A 20,693-nucleotide genomic window follows, 5' to 3' on the forward strand; every position below is an offset into this window, starting at 1 on the left:
GCTTTCGGCTCTAGTTCTCACACACACAGCCTCTCGGAGCCCTCCCTGGCGAAGGTGGTGGTGACTGTGCCTTGCCTGGCCCCTGACCCATTCTCACCTCCTTCTTTGCCATCAGGAGGACAGTGTTTCTCAAAGCAGTTCTGATGCTGGCCTGGGCAGCGACCATGAAAGTGACACGCTGACCATCGGTAAGGATTCTGGGGTTTCTTATTCAGGTGGTGCCTGAGCTTCCCCCAGCTGGGCAGAGTGGAGGCAGAGGAGGAGAGGTGCAGAGGCTGGTGGCGCTGACTCAAGGTTTGCTGCTGGGCTGGGCCGGGCGGCTGTGGGCGAGGGCGCAGCTTGGTGGCGGGTTGGCCTCACGCTTGCTGGGAAGCCTGGGGCTTGGTCTGGGAGCTGACAGGGTAGGGCTCCAGTGAGCTGAGATGATTGGGGGTGAGGGGATCCCTGAGCAGGGTGAATCTGGCTGGACATGAGACCAGGGATGCAGAGGAACTCAGGGCCAAGCCACTGGGGAGGGACCTAGGGAGGCTGAGAGCCCAGGAGACTGGAAATTAGCCTGCTGGGTTTGCTCCGGAAGCGTGTGTGGGGGCCAGTGTCACTAGTAGCGAGGATGCACCGAGAGCCTGTACTTCAGCCCTTCAGCCCTCTCTGCCCAGTCCTCGTCGCCAGCATTCTCCAGGGAGGAGACTCCTTCCATGGACTGTCTGGTTAGGCTTCTATTGAGATAAGTGTAAGGATCTTTCCAGGGGAGGGCGAAGAATCTTTTAAAGTGTGTTTAGTCAAGTTTTCCACTGAAGAATCCTCGAGTGTAGGCAATAGAAACCAGGCTTTCAAGCCGAGTCATCCGTCTATCCGCCCACCCACCCATGCACTGAACCTACGATGGACCTGGTTTGGGGGCTCCAAAGACATAGTGCTTGCCCCCGGGAACTCTCGGCCAGAGGTGAACATGGATGACTTAGGAATCTGAGACAGGGGCAGTGCGTGGCTAGGGGAGTCCTGAGGGGCAGGCAGAGGGAGAAGGCAGGGAATGGCCGGCCCTCCATGTGGGGCCTCTACGCTGGCTGAGCCGCCTGTGTGCTGTGCTCCCCACAGATGTCTCCATCATCTCCAACCTCATCCGGAAGCACGTGGCCGAGGCCCGGCTGGTGGAAGACATCGGGCACGAGCTGACCTACGTGCTGCCCTACGAAGCCGCCAAAGAGGGAGCCTTTGTGGAGCTCTTCCACGAGATCGACGACCGGCTCTCGGACCTGGGCATCTCCAGCTACGGCATCTCAGAGACCACCCTGGAGGAAGTAAGTTCAGGGCCTGGCTGTCGGAACAGAGCAGGGCCAACAGTCCGAAGGCCAGACACACAGCCTGCGTTTCCCCTGGGAGCGGGTTACCCTGGAACTGCTCACGGAGTCCTGAGGTCATTGGCACGTGGGTGGTGTCAGCCCCCGTGAACCCGTTAAGGTTGTAGTGGGCGATACTGGGAAAGAACTATTAGCATTGCTCCCTGGTGTGACCGCGGCACGGCCATGCCCAGGAGGTGGCCAGCATTTATGGAAACTCAGTATGTGCCAAGTGCCAAGCTTGGTGTGTGTATTTATTTATTTATTTATTTATTTATTTATTTTTTAAGTCACTGTAACTCCATTTAACCCTCATAACAAGATTTAAAAAAAGTAGACACTCAGGGATGCTGAGCTAGGATTTGAAAAGGGGTTTTGGGGCTTTAGAGCCCATATTCCCTTTCGGGACACGCAGGCCTTGAGAGCTAGAAGGGATATAAAGTTGTCTGGCATGGTAGTCCCAAGCGTGACATGCAGCAGAGTCCTCTGGGGATATCTCCGGCAATCAGAATGCCCAGGCTCAGCCGCAGGCCTTCGCATCGGAACTTCCGGAGGGAAGGCCCCGCTGTCGGTGCTTCTGCTGTGTGCTTCTGCGGCAGCAGTCTGTAGATCCATTTGGAAATCATTGGTTGAGTTCAGATTCTATTCTGGTGTCTGGATCCCTCCCCAAGCATTTCAGGAGCAGGGAAACTCATCGTCTCCTGGTCATTCTGTCCTGGATAATGTCACGGCTCTTGCCCACTCCCAGACTTGGGGCCATTCGCCTGGAAGAAGCCACTGGGCTCATTCTCTGTCAGTGGGGAATATGTTTGTTCTGCTGCAGCATCCTGAGGCCGTAGCTTTCACGTGAAAACCGTTGTCTCGTCTGGGTTGACAGTCTTGCCACGGAGGCTGGGTTCTTCGGTAGAAAAGGCTTCTCTCCCAATTGACTCTGACCAAGGAGCATCAATAAGCAAAGCTTCTCCTGTCTGTGTTGAGGCCTAGCATACCAGTCGATAATGTAGTCATCGCAGCAGCGGTGGCTGCCGCCATCACACGGAGCCTATAATATTCTCAATTTCTCTTATATTTCAGATATTCCTCAAAGTGGCTGAAGAGAGTGGAGTGGACGCCGAGACCTCAGGTAACCCTCCGGGGGCTGCACACGGGGCTGTGCCTCCCGCAGGCTGCTCGGCTCGCGGGGGCTAAGCCTTTCCCTTTGAATTGTTGGATGGATGGCGTTCCCGTCTTTAGTGGATAAGTTCATTACAGATGCACAGAGCTGATCTTGTAATAAGTGAAATAAAACGTGGGCCTTCCTTCCCTCTGCCTTCAGATGGCACTTTGCCAGCGAGACGCAACCGGCGGGCCTTCGGGGACAGACAGAGCTGCCTTCACCCCTTCACGGAGGACGACGCTGTGGATCCCAACGATTCCGACATAGACCCAGGTGCGCGTGGGCGAGATCCGTGTTCCGCCTCTCGAAAGTGACTTTTCCTCCTGTGTTCTGCTCTGGGCTTCTCTTTTGGTGGCCAGGATGGTAGGTCCCAAGGGAAGTGGGGCAATGAGGAAAGCTACTCTCCCTTCCTCCGTGTTGCCCTTGCCCATCCAGCCTGAAGGAGCAAGCCCACCCTCGTCACTGCCTTCACCGAGCCGGGGCCTTCCTCCCAAGGTGCCCATCCATTCTCTGAGTCCATTTAGCATCTTTTCCGTGGAGTCCCGGTTTCTCGCATACTTAGGTGTTGAGCTGTTGAATCCATAAGTGTTCTTTGAATGGGTAGGTGATTTTGGAAGACCCAGAGAGGTGATTTTGCTTTTAGACTCACCCATGCCCTAGGCTTAGATTTTGTGGGGTGAGTGTGCCCCCCTGTGTATTTGACTGGGATGGAGAAAGGTGACAGTTAGGAATCATTGGTTGAAGACCACTATTTCTATGGAATGCTTAAGAACAGAAACCTGTCTGGCTCTCCCTGCTCCTGCGAGAGTGTGACTCCCCTGATTTCAGACACTGCCTGTCCTTCGGTCACTTGACCGTGTCTACCTTTTATCAGAAGTCTAATAGAGGGGAGGCAGCTTGCCATTCTGTGTTCTCCAGGGTGCCAGCCTGTGTTCACGGCCTGTTTCATGGAGTATTCTGTAAGCAGCCGAGGCGGTGACACCCAGTCACATGTCAACATATCTCCTCAGAGGAGAACAAAAGGCAGAGCCTGCTGTGGCTGCCCACTCGGGAGTGCTGGCATCTTTCTTGGATGTGAAAGTCCTTTACTCCTGAGATACTTTCCCCCTCAGACTCAGCCTCCAAGATGGCTGCTGCAGGTGCGGAAGGAAGGAGCATGGTGACGCCCAAGTGCTTCTGACAGTAGGTGACCTTCACGTTGGCTTCTTGCAGAATCCAGAGAAACAGACCTGCTCAGCGGGATGGATGGCAAAGGCTCCTACCAGGTGAAGGGCTGGAAGCTCACGCAACAGCAGTTCGTGGCCCTTTTGTGGAAGAGGCTGCTGATTGCCAGACGGAGTCGGAAGGGGTTCTTCGCTCAGGTGAGCAGGGCTGTGGCAGGCCAAGGACATGACATGGGGGCTGGAGCCAGATTAAATGTATTTCCACCCCAGGGCTGCTTCTCGCCACTCACGTATCTGCTGGCAAGTTAGTTCTCTGTGCCTCAATCTCCTCATCTGTAAAATGGGGATAATCATAGTGCCTGTGCCATGGTTGTTATGAAAATTAAAATGAGAAAGTGCTTAGAATGGGCCTCACATTAGTAATTACTGTGTGTGCGTGTGTGTGTGTGTGTATTGTAGAGGAGAACATAACTAGGTCTAAGTTTTTTTTTATAACTTGAGCAATGATGATATGACCAGATGCACTTGACATATCAACTTATTGGAAACTTGGTTTTTCTCTAAATGATGCTTACCTGCAAACTGATAGGAAAAGCCTCCTTACACTGTTGCCTGCAAGGCTGACTCACTTGGTTCGAGGGAATAAGATTATTGCTCTCTAGAGAATCAAGTATAGAGAAGGAGTCAGCAGAGATCCTTCCCCACAGACTGTGTGGGTAATGTAGAGTGTGAGTCGAGCATACCCTCCTGGATTTGAATTCTGGTTCTGCTGAGTGAACTTGGGCAGGTTTCTCCGTCTCTCTGAGCCTCTCTGACCTTGTTTGTTGATTGGTGATAATGACACTACCACTTAGGGTGGTAATGGTCATTAAATGAAGTAATTCTCTTTACAGTACTTTTCCATGGAATTACTCAGTGATAATTTCTAGCATTGAAACCCCAGGACATTAAAACCACGGGTATCATTTGAATCTTTTAAGTTCCTTTTTTTAAGGATACATTTCTCAGGAGTAAGTAGAAGGAGCTTAGAGTTTACTTATAAAGTATGTACAAGTCATTGTTTTCAGAGAAGGTACGAGTGTAAAGTTTGAGGTGGTTGAGTTAGGATTTAGAGGATTATATTTGAGAGGCCGTTGGGGAGACAGTGGCTGCTGTTTCCTTTCAATGGAGACAATGTGGAGAGTGGCTTTTTAAATGTATTATCACACTATGGGTCTGAATGGGTCAGCTAACCTCAGACTACAGATTATAAATGAGAAAACTGAGGCCAGAGGAGGAAGCGACTTCTCATGGATGCACTTGTAGGGACAGAACCAGCTTCAGGTCTCCGGTTCCCTGTTTTTCCTCTGAGCTGAGCTGGGCTCCTGCCCCAGCGTGACCTTTCCCAGGTTTTCAGGGGTCAGAGTCACCCTGACCTATGACCACTGTTTACTCTCAGCTTGCTGCCTCTGCCAGGTGGCCGCAGCCTCTGGCCTTGTGTTGCCAGCTTCCAGGGATGCCCTGGAAGGAAGCGGTTTAAATTTCAGGCCCCGTGCTTCCAACCCCCCGACAGCGCCTCGGTGGAGTCTGGCTGTCGGCCTCGTACTCACCTGCGTGCCGGCTGGTCCGGGAGGCTTATCCCGTGGCTGCCTTTCTAACCCGTGTCTTCTCCCCGCTGGTTACAGATTGTCCTGCCAGCTGTGTTTGTCTGCATTGCCCTGGTGTTCAGCTTGATCGTGCCACCCTTTGGCAAGTACCCCAGCCTGGAACTTCAGCCCTGGATGTACAACGAACAGTACACATTCGTCAGGTATGTGTTTGCCTTCTATGCCCAAGGAGAGAGGAAAGCTCGAGCAAACCACGGTGTCTGCTCTGCCGAGGACCGGGGGAGGCGGGTTTTACCAGCTGGAATGGGTTTTACCAGCTGTGGCTGAAGCCTCCACGCACACTAATATTATATGCCAAGAACTGCAGTGGACAAAGGCTGAAGGAATGAGCCAGTCCGTCCTCTATTGCCACGTTTGAGCTCCTTTCCTCTTCCCACCTCTGTTGTCAGGAACAGGCGTGCATTTTATGTAAACGATCTGCCCTTGCAAAACATCTAGGATCGAGCTATGCTACATCTGGATTTTCAGTTTGTGGTTTAGCACGGGGCTCCCAGACACTGTCAGCGCTCATGTTTTTTTGCACAGAACAATGCGTGCATTTATCATCTAGACTTTTTTAGTTCTGGATAGTAGCTGTTGTTTGTGCTTTGGACAAAAATGCCAGCTACTCTATAACAATCCAGTGCTTCAAACAAAAGGACCAAGGAATTTCTCCATCTCCTTACACAAGAATTTTCTTCAGTCCTCTAGAAATTGTAGACAGGTAGATCTGGGAAGCAGTCAAGCAGTAGATCTGTCTCAGTGATGTAAAAGAGAAGCTATATTTAAAAAAAAAAGACAGGAAAAATACATAACATGGAATCGGCCTTTCTTTCTGTGACACCCCCCCCCCTTCCTACCTAGTGCAGGTCACTTTATTCTCTCCTCTCCCAGCTGCTGACACTGTGGAGCGTGGACTGGCTTTGTGTTTGTCACCTGAGCCCTTTACTGTTTGTGTGATCCAGTGTCCATGCAAACATGCAGCCAGAAAACTCCGCCTCGAGTAATATCCTGGCTCTCTGTACCTACTGGGTGATTGTGGAAGTATTTTTGAAATACAGATCCTTAATGAATTAATTTGCTTTTTAAAAAAAATATATTTTATTGATTTTTTTACAAAGAGGAAGGGAGAGAGAGAGCCAGAAACATCGACCAGCTGCCTCTTGCACACCCCCTACCGGGGATGTGCCCGAAACCAACGTACATGCCCCTGGCTAGAATTGAACCTGGGACCTTTCAGTCCACAGACCAATGCTCTACCACTGAGCTAAACCGGTTTTGGCTTAATTTGCTTTTTGTTAAAATATGTATGTCAGTGTATGACAGCGTTTTTCAACCGCTGTTCCGCGGCACACTAGTGTGCCGCGAGATGTTGCCTGGTGTGCCGTAGGTGCAGACAAGACAAGAATTTTATAATTTTTCACTATTTTGTTTACTTAAATATTTCATAATAAAGTAATTATAAAATACTTTCTTTGTGTTTATTTGATTCCTATTCAAGAGAATTACTTTATATATAGTCAATATAGGCACAGAGTTAAATTTTTTAACATTTTCTAATGGTGGTGTGCCTCGTGATTTTTTTCATGAAACAAGTGTGCCTTTGCCCAAAAAAGGTTGAAAAACACTGGTGTATGACACATACGCACACCTCTCTTTATACAGTTTATTTACACAAGCCCCACTTTGGAGTGCTGTATGTGACCATGATATCAAGTACATGGCCTGAGTCTGAGCTCCTTGTGGGTGGGCTCTGTTTTATTCATTGCTGTTTTAAGAGCTTGGCACACAGGAATTACTTTTAATAAAGCATTTGTTCTTAAAAAAAAATGTTTCCTCCTTCAAATGTATAGTTTTAATGAATCGCTGAACTGGCTGCCTCTTCTGTTCTCATAGTAACGATGCTCCCGAGGACCTGGGCACCCAGGAGCTCCTGAATGCCCTCACCCGAGAGCCCGGCTTCGGGACCCGCTGCATGGAGGGGAACCCCATCCCGTGAGTGCCCTTCAGCCGCGCCCCGCTCCGCTCTGCTTTCCTGTGCTTGCCGCTGGGTTTGGTCTCAAGTGCCCTGCATTGTTTATCAGTTGTATGCCACACTGTGACTGCCATCGTTTGCCCTCTGAACCATTTCTTTTTAATGTTTAAAAAGCTGATATAGTAATCTAATAAGACCAACTAGGAACATACGTAACAAACTAGGAGCATATCCTAACATCCCGCAAAGCAAATTACTGCAGATGTTTGTTTACTGCTTTATAAATGAATATTTAATTTAAATAGCACTTTATACTTACTGCTCCAATGCTTTTCCCTTCCCTCCCTCCCTCCCAGCTCCTGTACCTAAATGCAGAGACAGGATGCCAATATATAGAATTTGCAGTTTTGCTTGTCAGCTTCTTGACTTTAACAGCTGAAGAGGTGATGGAGTTTTATAAAAGTTGACATTTTCTCCTTTTAGAGTTGCCTATTTTTATTGTATCCTCCTTCAAAATCCTTGAAGAAAAAGAGGCAGTACGTATATAAATTCCGTTAAATACCCATAGATAAAGTAGGTATGTGGGAAGGTACATCCAGTGAGTAAAGACAGTGGACAGAGGTGAGCTGGGAGCCCACGGAGGGGAGAGGTTGTTCCAAGCTCCCGGGCTCAGGTAGAATTTGCAGGTAAGGGTGTACCCACACACTGAGGAGCTGTGGAGAGCGTGGGAAAGTGCAGAGATACTGGGAAAGGGCTAACATCAATCCCAGGTTTTAAAGGGCACATACGGACCCTGTCAGAGTCACAGACCAGTGAGCGTGGTACCTGGGCTTGCAGGGTATTGGAGCAGCTTCTAAGTGTGTAGTGATTGTGTGCTTGTTATCTCTTATTAATTGGAAAATTACTAAATGTTTAATACGGGGTGGTAAATCCTAGCAGCCAGTATTATCAGCTTCTAAAGAACAAGATGACTCACGTGGTGAAGGACCAAGAGGCATCCTTTCTGGATGTCACGATTCTTTTAAGGAGATTCCACGTGACAGTTTTGCATTTGAGATAGAAGAGTGAGAGGAGATGGTGATAGAAGTGGATGGATGCAGCTCCTGCCAGCTGAGCAGTGTGGACTCAGTGCCAGCCTGGGAAGGCTCTTGGGAGCCAGGTCTGGGTTGAGATCTCGCCAATAGCACAGGAGAGGCAGGGCCCTGATACCAGAGGGCTCCCCGCCGTGAGGCCCAGCAACATGGAACATGTGCTGGGGGCAGTCAGATGTGGGAGCCCCATTCTGGGCACTTTCAGGTTCTTCAGACAGTAGTGGAACGGAGGGACTGGAGGATGTTTGGTGGGGCCACTTCTCGGCAGCATTTACCTCTGCCTCTGCCACTCCTCATGTGCAGGTGTTAGGAAGGGGACTTCAGGAGGGAGCCGGGCTTCCCTGGAAGATTCCATTTCACTGGGGCACCGTACACAGAGCTAGAGCTCAGTCCACAGAACCATTTGTTCGGACGGTAGCTGTGTGTTCAATTGTAGAAGTTTGGAACTGGAAGGGATAGGAAATGACTTGTGGAAATGTGACTTATTGAAACAAGTCAGTCTATGTTTTTATTTCATTGTTGGAGAAAGTAAGCCCTGAGAGGGCAGGTGATGTATTGATGATCTCACAGTGATTCAGAGTGCTAGTCGGGCATGAACAACCCAGCTTTCCATGTACCAATCGCTCTAACACCCCCCACCCCAATTTTCTACTTGTTTGGAAACATAAAGTGAATCTTGACATTGTCTGCAGCTTCTCAGCACATTGAGCATAAAACCAAGACCCCTTCCAGGCCTGTGCCATCTGGCTCCTGCCTCCTTCTCTGCCTCATAGCTCACCACGTTCCAGCCACACTGTCCTCCCACTGCTCCTTCAACAGGCACCTCAGGGCCTTTGCGCCTGCGCTTCCTGCTGCTTCTGCTTGTCACAGTCTTTCCCTCCAAATCTCTCCCTCCCTCCCTGGCTCAGCCTCTATGTTCTGGCCAACGTGTACCACCTCTTCGTGCAACTCCTTTCCTACCAGTCACGCTCCCTTTATTTTGCTACATGTGCTCCTGTTTAAGATGGTATTTAATCCTCACCTAACTCTTCGATGGGAACACAGACTCCATGGAGGCAGGGACTTTGTCGTGTTCACTCCAGACTCTCAAATATGCAGAAGAGTGTCAGGCGCAGAGTTGATGCTCATTGAGTATGTTGGAGTGAACCCATGGATGAGGGATTGAATGCTGGTGGATTGGATCGACTGGATGAGCATCTGTAGATGAGCATCTAGGCCTCTTTCCATTCCATTGTTTATATCTGTGAAGTGAGCTCACAAGTCTTTGGAGGGAACGGATAATCAGATGGGGAGGGATCGATGCCTGTCTGCAGGTGTTATTGATGGATCCTGTGCCCTTGAGGTGACAGGAAACCCAGGCCCTCTGGGTGACCTGGCCTTGCCGTCCTCCCTGTGCAGAGACGTGCCCTGCTTGGTGGGAGAGGAGGAGTGGACCACGGCCCCCGTCCCCCAGACCATCACGGACCTCTTCCAGAACGGGAACTGGACAATGGAGAACCCCTCACCCACCTGCCAGTGCAGCAGCGAGAAAATCAAGAAGATGCTGCCCGTGTGTCCCCTGGGTGCCGGGGGGCTGCCTCCTCCACAGGTGAGTCCCTCACCAGGTGTGACTGAGCAGACAGGGGCGCAGGGCGTGCTGGGGAAGGATGGGGTGACATAGCGGGAGGGTCTCTTTCAGTCTTGACCTTAGTTCTTGTCACAGGGAAAAGCATGTGAGTTTTGAGGAGAGGAGGCTTGAGCCACCTTGTTCCTATATCTGAGTGAGCTTAGCCTGTTTCTTTATTTTGAAGAGACTTGTTTGCCTTAAAACCAGAACACAACACTCTGGACCAATGGGCTATGGGAGACATGCACGGTGCCTCTCCCGGAGCGGGGGTGTCACAGGACAGCCCCCCCCCCCCCCACTCCCGCTTCTCCCCAGCTCTGCCTTTGGGAGACTGGCCCATCACTGTCTGAGGGTCTTGTTAAGTCTGACGTTCTCTGAGAGTCTGAGTACGGGACATAGTTGTGAGCCATTTTTTTTTTCTGAGAACAGTTTCAGGATGAGGCTTGCTTGTGAAAGCTGTCTGCTGCTCTATCAGCATCCAGGTTGCGGGTTCCGATTACATCTTTCTAAAATAATAGCTAATCTATTCATCCGTGTGACACCACTGAACCAAGAACTCACCAGCACAGTCAGCGATGCTGCTCCCTAAAGACCTTTGTGACTGTGAAGAATAGATTGTACAGTCTGTGGTTTCCAGAATAATTTCCTGGGGAACTTTTTGGAGTGGCTTCAGTGTATGGCCCGAGTCAGGGGTGGAATGAATCAGGCTTTGGTGGCTGGCTTGGGGTACCTGGCATTGTGGGCAGGATATGGTGGTGTGTTTCTGAGGGACACGTGTCAATGTAGCCCTTGATTTGCTTTTTGTCTCAATTCTGGTCCATAAAAAGCACATGTGCTTGGTTTTTCTGTAACAACAGAGAAAGCAGAACACAGAGGACATTCTTCAGAACCTGACGGGGAGAAACATCTCGGATTACCTGGTGAAGACATACGTGCAGATCATAGCCAAAAGGTCATTCTCTGCTAAACTCAGTCCTTGCTCTGTCATTACCGATCAGTGGAGTTTAAGACCTAAAGACAGTAGGCCGAGTAGTGGGGAAAACATCATATTTTTACCTGACGTTGTCTAGGAAGCTTAGGATGTGTTTTCAAAGTAGATAAGATGAGAAGTACTATGAACATTCGGTTGTCAGCTTCAAGATTGAGTTTGCCTGGTTCCAGAATGAAAATAAATCTGGATTCAAATTCTGATTCTGCCACTTACCCACTAGCTGTTTGACAAACGGTAACCAGCTATCCTCTTAATTCCTCAGTTGGTGTCAAATGTGAAAGCCATGCTGCTCTTATTTTGTTGTGAGGACTGAATGAATGATAAATATAAATACCACTCATGGTTGGGATGCATGGCAGCCTGGGCCTTGGAGTGGGGAAGAGCCTGGAGCTTCCTGGGCTCTCGCAGCCTAACACTGACTTCATAGCTCAGAGTGGGGTGGGAAGCCTTCTTTCTGCAAAGGGCCATTTGGATATTTATGACATCAGTCAGTCACCGGCCACACAAAATTATCGACTTAAAAATGAGCCTGTTATATTTGGTCAAACACTTAGCTGACTCACTACTTGGTAGTCAGCGCCTTGGTAGGGCCAGACCAAGTGACTCTGTGGGCCTCAGATGGACCGCAGGCTGGATGTTCCCCACCCTGATGTACCCACTGTTGCTTTCCACTGGTTTGGTCAGCTGGGCCTCTGGGAGTTCTCAGTGGCTCTAAATGACAAGGGTGTGCTTGAATGACGGCTACTGTGAGTTTCCAACAAAGAGGCACAATTCTCCCTATGTGATCCCTAATTGATGCATGAGTTTGAATTTTAGAAGTTTCTAGTTTGATCACACCTTTGTCCATAAGTTGCTTTCTGAATTGGTTTAATCCAAGGCATGGCTTTCATATACATAAGATTTTAAGAATGGGAGGAAAAGTGACATGATGATTAGGGCTACTTCCCATCAGCAAAAATTTACATCATCAGTTTGATCCTAGGATTATTTCCGTCCCTTTGTTGAGCCCTCAGGTAGATATTGACTCCTTCTGTGTCATCAGGAATAGGATCCGTGTTGCTCTGAACTGATTTTTGGTTTGTCTCTGCTTTCTGCAGCTTAAAGAACAAGATCTGGGTGAACGAGTTTAGGTGAGTTGACCTCTTCCCGTGCTTTCCCCAGACCTCCTGTCGGTCAGGAGGGTGGTTCTGATGCAGGAATCGTGGGCCCCGGGAAGCTGTTAGTTTTGGTATTGCGTTGCCCTCAGTGTTTCTGCTCAGCGCCAGCTGCCACTGCAGAGGCATGTGATCCGGGAACACTGATCTTCTTGAGGAGGCGCAGAGGCTTTCTATGGTGCGATTTAACAGGAAGCACAATGTTGTGAGGGAAAAACCTAGCTAGCTACACTTTGACCCCAAACCAGATTCCCAGGGGTTCTCATGGATAAAATAAGATACATCAACACCATATATCCTCACTGTATTTCAACCCATCTATCCCTCTGGGATTTGAAGGAACAGGTGGGATCAGGGAAGAAAGAAGGAAGAATAGTTGAAGATCATTAACATCTTATAAAAAATGGGAAACTTTATGTAGCTGTCCCACAATGTGACTCTTTGACACTGCTTTCCACTTTTCCTCCTCAACTTTTTCCTGAGGGCCAGGCCCCACCGAACTGTGAACAGAGCAGATGGGGCCCCTCCAGTTGTCCTCATGCTAGGAACAAGCCCAGGTCTCTGGGCTCGTTATGGTAAACCTCTGGCCTCTCGGTCAGTGTCCTCACTCTTTGTCCTGACTTCCTGTCTGCTTGATTTTTTTTTTATTATTTTATTAAAATATATATATATTTAAATATATTTTATTGTTGTTGTTTTTTTTGTTTGTTTTGTTTTTTTACAAAGAGGAAGGGGGGGGGGAGAGAGAGAGAGAGAGTTAGAAATATTGATGAGAGGGAAACATCAATCAGCTGCCTCCTGCATACCCCCTATTGGGGATTTGCTCACAACCAAGATACATGCCCGACCGGAATCAAACCTGGGACCCTTGAGTCTACAGGCTGACTGACACTCTATCCACTGAGCCAAACCGGTTATGGCTTAATATATTTTTATTGATTTCAGAGAGGAAGGGAGAGGGAGAGAGAGATAGAAACATTAATGATGAGAATCACTGACTCGCTGCCTTCTACTGGCCCCCTACTGGGGATTGAGCCCACAACATAGGCTTGTGCCCTGACCAGGAACTGAACAGTGACCTCCTGATTCATAGGTTGACACTCAATACTGAGCCACACAGGCCAGGCCTATCTGCTTGTCTTGAGACCCAAGTTCAGACCTGAGCACCAGGGTGGGAGGATCTGCTTCTGTCTGTAGTCAGGCCCAGACCCTTCCTACTTGGGCAGGAACCCTAAGGCTAAGGGAAGAGATTGCAGAATCCATGAGAGGAGTCCAGTGGTATTTTTCTCTTAGTCTAACTTGGGTCTTGCTGTGAAGAAGCAGTTTGCCTTTGGGAAACATGTCGTGTCCAGGGTCTTGTGCCCTGTGCTCTCTGTGTTTTAACCTCAGGCTGTTCTTCCAGGTACGGCGGCTTTTCCTTGGGTGTCAGCAATTCTCACGCGCTTCCTCCAAGTCAAGAAGTTAACGATGCCATCAGGCAAATAAAGAGACACTTGAATGTGGCCAAGGTACGGTGTCCCTCCCAGGACATGTCAGAAAGGGGCCTAGAGCTGCTGGTACAGGGGAGCAGTAGGCAGGGGCATCTGATCACTGAGCACCTCATTGTGTAAGACTTGGGTACAAAGTCGTCCTGAGTAGTTAGCGTCTTGTGCCAGCCAACACTGAGCTGGGACTCAGTGACCAGTTAGGATCTGAAAGCACAGACCAAAGACAAACCCAGGTCTCTCCCAGTCACTTAAATTTATGAATTCAGCCAGTAGGTAAGCAAACTTCACATCAAACATACTTTTCCAAAGCGGTCACTGTTAAACAGGAAACGAATCCTTTTCTGTAAGTGTTCAGCAGGTGTTAGGACGCACTGAGCATTCACTTCATTTCTCTGTGCCTGGAGTTTCCCATTTTTAATGAAGAATTGAGGGGGTCAGATGATGGGGACGCTGGGATCACAGACGCAGTAATAGTCCTTGAATCTGTGTCTCTGTTTTGAGGCCCAGACCCCAGGAGGGTAGCCCTGGGCCCTAGGATGACGCCAGGGGAACATTTTGAAGACTCCCTACCCCTGAGTTAGAGACAGACGTGGGAGTCTTGGGACTTTGAGTCACAGGGCTTCCCCGAAACTGGTGGCTCATGGCAACAGCGGTGCTTTAGATTTCTGGCCACTCGTCGCTCGGTGGCTTCAGCTTTCCTTTTAATGAACAAGGTAGTCACGGTGCCCGTCCTAAGGTTGTCCTGCTGCTCCTGCGAGCTGTCTGAGCTGAGGCAGGTTCTGTCATCCACAGGACAGCTCTTCGGATCGATTTCTCAGCAGCTTGGGAAGGTTCATGACAGGACTGGACACGAAAAACAACGTCAAGGTACAGCCCTTTGTTCCAGTAGCTTCTTGATGCCCAGAAACCCTCTATTCAGCTTCTGAGCGCACTGATGGGGTAGGCACGGCAGAGAGAGCAGTCCAGTAGCCTCACCAGCGAGGACGTGCAATGCGATGATTCAGAGTTTGCTTTGCCGCTGGACACAGCAGGCGGACCATTGTGGCCTTGACCGGATTATTTGACCTCTCTAAGCCTCAGTTTCTTAATCTCTCCCATGGAGACAGTACTCAGGCTCTCTCAAAGCCGTGATGAAAATTAAATGAGTTAAACATAGAGGGTAATCGGCACTGTGCCTGGCCACACGGTCAGTGCTTGGAACACAGTAAGGTTGCCCTTACTGCTCTGCCATGTTCTCTGACGATGATGTTTTGTCTTGGTGTGTGACTGGGATTTCTGTAATTTGCAGGTGTGTGTGTCCGTGTGTCCATGTGCACCCACGTCCAAGAACAGGGTTTTGGAGCATTACCTTGTACCTCTGTGTTTTATTGCAGGTGTGGTTCAATAACAAGGGGTGGCATGCAATCAGCTCTTTCTTGAATGTCATCAACAACGCCATTCTGCGGGCCAACCTGCAGAAGGGGGCGAATCCCAGCCAGTACGGGATCACTGCTTTCAATCATCCCCTGAACCTCACCAAGCAGCAGCTCTCGGAAGTGGCTCTGTAAGTAGCTCCGTCTCCGTGGACCAGGGTGGGCAGGAGAGGGTGATGGTGGAATGGAGGAAGGAATCCTGATGCTGGTTGTGTATAATAGCTGGGCAAACACTTATATTAGGGTATGTCTGGGTTGGTCCAGGGTCGCACAGAATATAATCAGTTTAGGAATTGGCTGGCAGGGATTTAAGGGCTAAAGATAAATAAATGACTCATATATGTAAAAACCATTACATCTAGTGGATTCATGTAAGTTGTTAATAACACCCCCTAAATATTTTAACTTGCCATCAATTTAGGGTTTAATAAAAAAAAGCAGAAGTCCGCCATCAACCAACCATCTTTCGCTGGTTTTAAACTTGGTGAAATGTACTTTCATCAGCTTGTGTTTTTAATTCCTGAATTGTGTGTATGTGTTAGAGGTTAAAACTAATACACACAGGAAAAATGTATAGAGCCTTTGGAATTGTGGAGATCTGGGTTTGAATCTGGTTTCTAAACTTTCTATATGTATGGTGTTAAGCAAAGCACTTCATGTAATTTGCCAAATTTAGCATCTGGTTTATATTCAACACATGTTGGGTCCATTTCTGGTATAAGGGGCATGGGACAGTTATTATTTTTGCTTAACTTGTATAAAATATCAGTATATGTCACTGGGATCTTTATACCAAGCCTATATAACATTTATATATGTAATTTATTTTAACCCCTATTTATTGAGCTTATAAGACAGCTCTTCTTCTAAGCATCTGGTAGATGTGTTAGACTGATAGGCCACACACTGGTGTTTTCAAATTTATTTACAGCCATAAATGAAGTTATTTGAATGGTTTCACACTAACATTTCTGCTTTATTTAATTTTCAATCTACACTTGTCCATTGTGAGTGAAAATTCACAACTTAATTGCTCTTATAAAGACATTAGGCCACTCTGACTCCCATTAATAGTTCATTATGACTAACAGTTCACTGGCTTTTTGTAACCTCGGTGCAGTGAGTATTGCATTGGAATTGTCAGGTTAGGGGGGCTTTTGCTTTTGTTTTATTCTTTTTTACTTGAAAATAATCAACGTTAGCCCTGGAAAAAAAAAATTTGGTGAGCAGGTTATTTTTTCCCTGGGCTATGCTCAGATGTGTGTGTATGTGTGTGTGTGCATGTGTGTGTGTGCGTGTGTCCTCCTGATGGAATCTTCAGTCGCCATCAGTGGCCCCTCATGTCCTCATGCCTCTTTCTCAGGATGACCACATCGGTGGATGTCCTCGTGTCCATCTGTGTTATCTTCGCCATGTCCTTCGTCCCAGCCAGCTTTGTGGTGTTCCTGATCCAGGAGCGGGTCAGTAAGGCGAAGCACCTGCAGTTCATCAGCGGGGTGAAGCCCGTCATCTACTGGCTCTCCAATTTCGTCTGGGACATGGTAAGGGCGCCGCCGCGCTGCTGTGTGTAAATTTCCGGCGGGGCCACGCGCGGATGACAGGGCCCCTGGCTCTCGTTACGGTGTCCTTGCTCATCTGAAGATGAATGAGACAGAAATGACAGAGGCATTGCAATTAAGTGCAGTGTACTTAAGGAGCATTAAGTACAGCGCCCATCCCACACCTGAGAGGAAATCTGTCCACTCTGACTGCAGTTACCTAATTCTTAATGCAAAACTTTTTCAAGAGACATGGATGGGGAAGCCAGTCCAAACTCCAGTGCCTGTATCTTGTCTGATAGGATTGACCCTCCAGAGTCAGGGTGTTCTTTGTCTTACTAGGAAATCTGTCATCTGAAAACGTGACACATTTTACCTGAAGCTTATCTATAGCAAATATGTTTTCATGCCAGCTACAATGCATTGCTTTTGTTCAGACCAATATGGAGGACTTCAAATAATTCTGAGGTCCCACTTCTCGGAGTGTGGAGTTGAAATATATCTCCCTCTGAATTCCATTAATTGTAAACCATACAGAGCACATGTGATGCTTCTCCCACCGGCCAGCCTCTCAGATAAGTGAAGACAACTTTCACTGTATCTAAGTCTTTCCCCGATAAGACCATCTCTGAGGACACATTGTGTAATCTCTAAAGCACAGTCCCCGTGTGAGTGATGATGATGCGCAGTCTCTCGGACGTGTCATTCTTTTGGTTTCACTGCCTTTGTGTGGCCAAGCTCCATATTGTTCATGTCCCTTTTGAAAAATAAAACCCAGAATTAGCCTGTGTTCAGGCTGTGGTCTGAGTGGCTATGAGCCTAGAGGGAGTTGATCTGTATCCCTGACTTTATTACACAACCCAAGGGCATCGTCTTTTGGAAGTAGCACTGTCTTGGCAGCCGTTGGGTAGTGAACTGAAATCTCTTCCCCTCTATACCAATGCAGTTGATCAAACTTTATGTTGATCGCTGTTAAACTGCATTTTGTTTAGTGCCCATTTTTGATCCAGTAATTACTTTATTCAGTCAACACATTCTGAGTGCTCACTGCATGTCTCACTCCACCACACACAGGAGCTTCTGAGATGAAAGACCAAGTCCCGAACTCAGGAATGTCACTCACTTTCCTGTGTGTCATTTGTCCCTCCCGTGCTTTCGAGCCTCTGAAGTTTGCTCTAATCATGTCTAAGTTGTTGGTAAACACATTGAGTAGCATGAGAAAATTCTTACATCTAACAAGCCTGCTCTCACATCCCTCCTTGTGCTCTGTTCTGCCAGCTATGAATTCTCACAGTTGTCTCATGGTCAGGTCTTTGTGCATTTAAAAATCATTTTTAGTTTTTTAGAGAATTTTTTAAAGAGCTTATTTGTGTCAAACTGACAAGACATAGGCTAGGAAGCCAGATCTCAGGTGCTCCCTATTTGTGCATTTTAATTCCCGGTACTCTGTCAGGACAGACTCTAAGATTATTCTCAGAGTGATGAAGCAGTTCTGACATTCACATTATGAGCACTTACTTCATAAATAGATTATATGTGAGATTGAACTTGGGCAGACTATAACATGGCATTAATGATGATACTGACACAGTATTCTTTGGGAAGAGTAATGGAAGCTTATTTGCTGCCTGGGAAATTGAAATTACTCTGACCGGGGATCCATTGTTCAGTAAGTTTACTGAGCGTGACACCTTGGCTCAGCTCTTGGAAAGACAGCAAGGGCATTCAGTTTATAAAATCAGCCAAGGGTAAAAGGCTTGTCAAAATGTATTGTTCAGTGTATTGATTAGTAGTTTATGTGGTTTTATTAATTCAGAGTTATTCTCCTATATGTTCACTGCCCTTACTTGTCCGATGATAGTGAAGACTTGGGATGTGCTGTATCGTTGATGTAAGGGGTGAACTCGATTTCCTTGTTTCACTTTCAGTGCAACTATGTGGTCCCTGCCACGCTGGTCATCATCATCTTCATCTGCTTCCAGCAGAAGTCCTACGTGTCCTCCACCAACCTGCCCGTGCTAGCCCTCCTGCTCCTGCTGTATGGGTACGGTGCCCCTGGGTGGGAGGCAGCAGTGGGTGAGGCATACGGTGCCCAATGCCAGAGGGAAGGGGGGCGGGGAGACACCCCATGGACATTTGTCTTTGTGCCTCCCCAGGTGGTCGATCACACCGCTCATGTACCCCGCCTCCTTCGTGTTCAAGATCCCCAGCACCGCCTACGTGGTCCTCACCAGCGTGAACCTCTTCATCGGCATCAACGGCAGCGTGGCCACCTTTGTGCTGGAGCTCTTCACCGACAACGTGAGTTTTGCAGGGAGAGCAGCTGTGCTGGGCTGAGCGTCTCCGGGAGCCGGGACAGTGTTTAATCATGATCCCGCTCCATACATCTGTGGTTTCACACCACCCACCACTCTGTCCTGTATCCGGCTCTCTCTTCCTTGGCTTCCTTTTCCTTTTAGTGCTCTCATCAAACCTTTCCGTGTCCTTCAAGTTCTTTTATACTCCTTTCTGCCTACATGTTGCTTTTCCGATCTTTTTTCACTTCTGTCTTTGCTTTCCACTTCCAGTGCCATCTCTGGCTGGCACCATTCCTTCCAGAGGCTCTTACCAGCATCATCTCAGCATCTTACCAGTGCTGTATGTTGTTCTCTCTCAATTCTGTGCCGTTAGCCCTGAAGGTTCCCTGGAACTCTAGCCTTGCATTCTCACTTGTCTGGTGCAGAACTCCATCTCCAAAATTTACAGACACCCCAGGCTCCACGTGTCCTGGTTATCTTTCCCCCTAGAACCTACTGCTTCTCTGCCTTTCCTGTCATACTGGCTGGCGTTGCCATCCACCCAATCCCCCGAGCTGGTGATATTTGAGTCAAAGAGCATGCTTTACTTTTGTTTATTTCCCATATTCCACTGGTTACCTTATCAGTTCTCCCAGTTACAGATCCCGTAAACAAGGGTCCCTGTCCATTCCTGTCGTTGCCTTGGTCCGATCACCTGAACTTGGCACTTAGGACCTTCCAGAGGTGCATCCTCTTCCCCAAGAGGCTGCAATCTCAGCCGAGTTGCTCCTTCAACCCACCGCACTCCTGTGGGCCTGGGTTAAAATCCCTTCCTCTGTCCCAGGGCCCCTAGTGTCTGGCTGACCCTTCCTGCTTGAGCTCCGATGTGGACCTTTCTTTTCCTGCCCTATGGGAGGTGCTCTCTCTCTCCCCCGTGCTCCCAGGACCCTCAGTTCACACTCCATACAACACATACCAACTGTGCAGTAATTTCCTGTTTCCTGTCACTCTTCCTCAGAACAAAGGCTCTTTCTTATTGACCTTGGCCTCACCTGTGCTCTGGCACGTGCATCCAGCACATAGCAACTTGCTCAGTTGTTTGATAGCTGGCTAGCGCTGGCTTGATGTGTTCAAGAAGAATTGTTTAAATGACCACAAAATCCTGGAACTAAACTATTGGCCCAGACATGAGCAGTTTGCTTTTAAAATGCTAAGCAAATATTTTGGTGGATTTGCTTCTGATTAAACATAACCACATTTCCTAACTTTGCTCATATTTCTCCATACTCATAGGATCATTCCAAATTTTTCTAGAGAGCAAAGGTTTTATTAAGTTGCATATCATCAGCTACGACTGCTGCTGCTGCTTACCGGGATCTGAAATCAAAGGCTCCCCTTGACCTCATGGAACCGGATGTCTTCTCCACGCCCATACCGCTGACCTTGATGCCTTTTTAGCATAAACCACCAATGAGATTCATTCTCCCTCCGTCTTATTTTTTTCAGAAGCTGAATAACATCAATGATATCCTGAAGTCTGTGTTCTTGATCTTCCCACACTTCTGCCTGGGCCGGGGGCTCATTGACATGGTGAAAAACCAGGCCATGGCTGATGCCCTGGAAAGGTTTGGTGAGTGCCAGCAGTAGTCGGAGGGTGTTGTACTAGAGGTGGTGGCGTGCTTCTCTGGCCTTTGTTTCGGAACGAGGCTGATGACTGGGCACAGGACTCCCCCCGACTGACAGGGCTGGGCAGAGCTGGTTGTGGCATGGGTCTTGTGCCTGAGAGAAGTGAGGGGGCTATTTTGGAGGCAGGGAGAAGACTGCCTTTAGCTTGAATCCAGTGCCTCATGCCACTGGTTGGGGTTGTCAAAGTCACTGCACA

The 20,693-nt window shown here is 48.4% G+C and overlaps 1 protein-coding gene across 1 annotated transcript in view; it reads left to right on the forward strand.

The window, feature by feature from the left end:
* The window catches only part of ABCA1 (ATP binding cassette subfamily A member 1), a 112,332-nt gene that overhangs the window by 80,021 nt on the left and 11,618 nt on the right, over positions 1-20,693 (forward strand). Inside the window, exons 24-40 of the mRNA XM_084899342.1 lie at positions 116-188; positions 1,096-1,298; positions 2,412-2,460; positions 2,653-2,766; positions 3,706-3,854; positions 5,321-5,445; positions 7,178-7,276; positions 9,746-9,935; positions 10,811-10,905; positions 12,042-12,074; positions 13,501-13,606; positions 14,378-14,452; positions 14,959-15,128; positions 16,361-16,538; positions 18,464-18,579; positions 18,692-18,836; positions 20,318-20,441. Coding sequence (XP_084755468.1) covers positions 116-188; positions 1,096-1,298; positions 2,412-2,460; positions 2,653-2,766; positions 3,706-3,854; positions 5,321-5,445; positions 7,178-7,276; positions 9,746-9,935; positions 10,811-10,905; positions 12,042-12,074; positions 13,501-13,606; positions 14,378-14,452; positions 14,959-15,128; positions 16,361-16,538; positions 18,464-18,579; positions 18,692-18,836; positions 20,318-20,441 — 2,044 coding nt within the window. The remainder of the gene's footprint in view (positions 1-115; positions 189-1,095; positions 1,299-2,411; positions 2,461-2,652; positions 2,767-3,705; positions 3,855-5,320; positions 5,446-7,177; positions 7,277-9,745; positions 9,936-10,810; positions 10,906-12,041; positions 12,075-13,500; positions 13,607-14,377; positions 14,453-14,958; positions 15,129-16,360; positions 16,539-18,463; positions 18,580-18,691; positions 18,837-20,317; positions 20,442-20,693) is intronic.

Source organism: Pipistrellus hanaki, assembly GCF_964339955.1.
Source record: "Pipistrellus hanaki genome assembly, chromosome: 11".
NCBI lineage: Eukaryota > Metazoa > Chordata > Mammalia > Chiroptera > Vespertilionidae > Pipistrellus > Pipistrellus hanaki.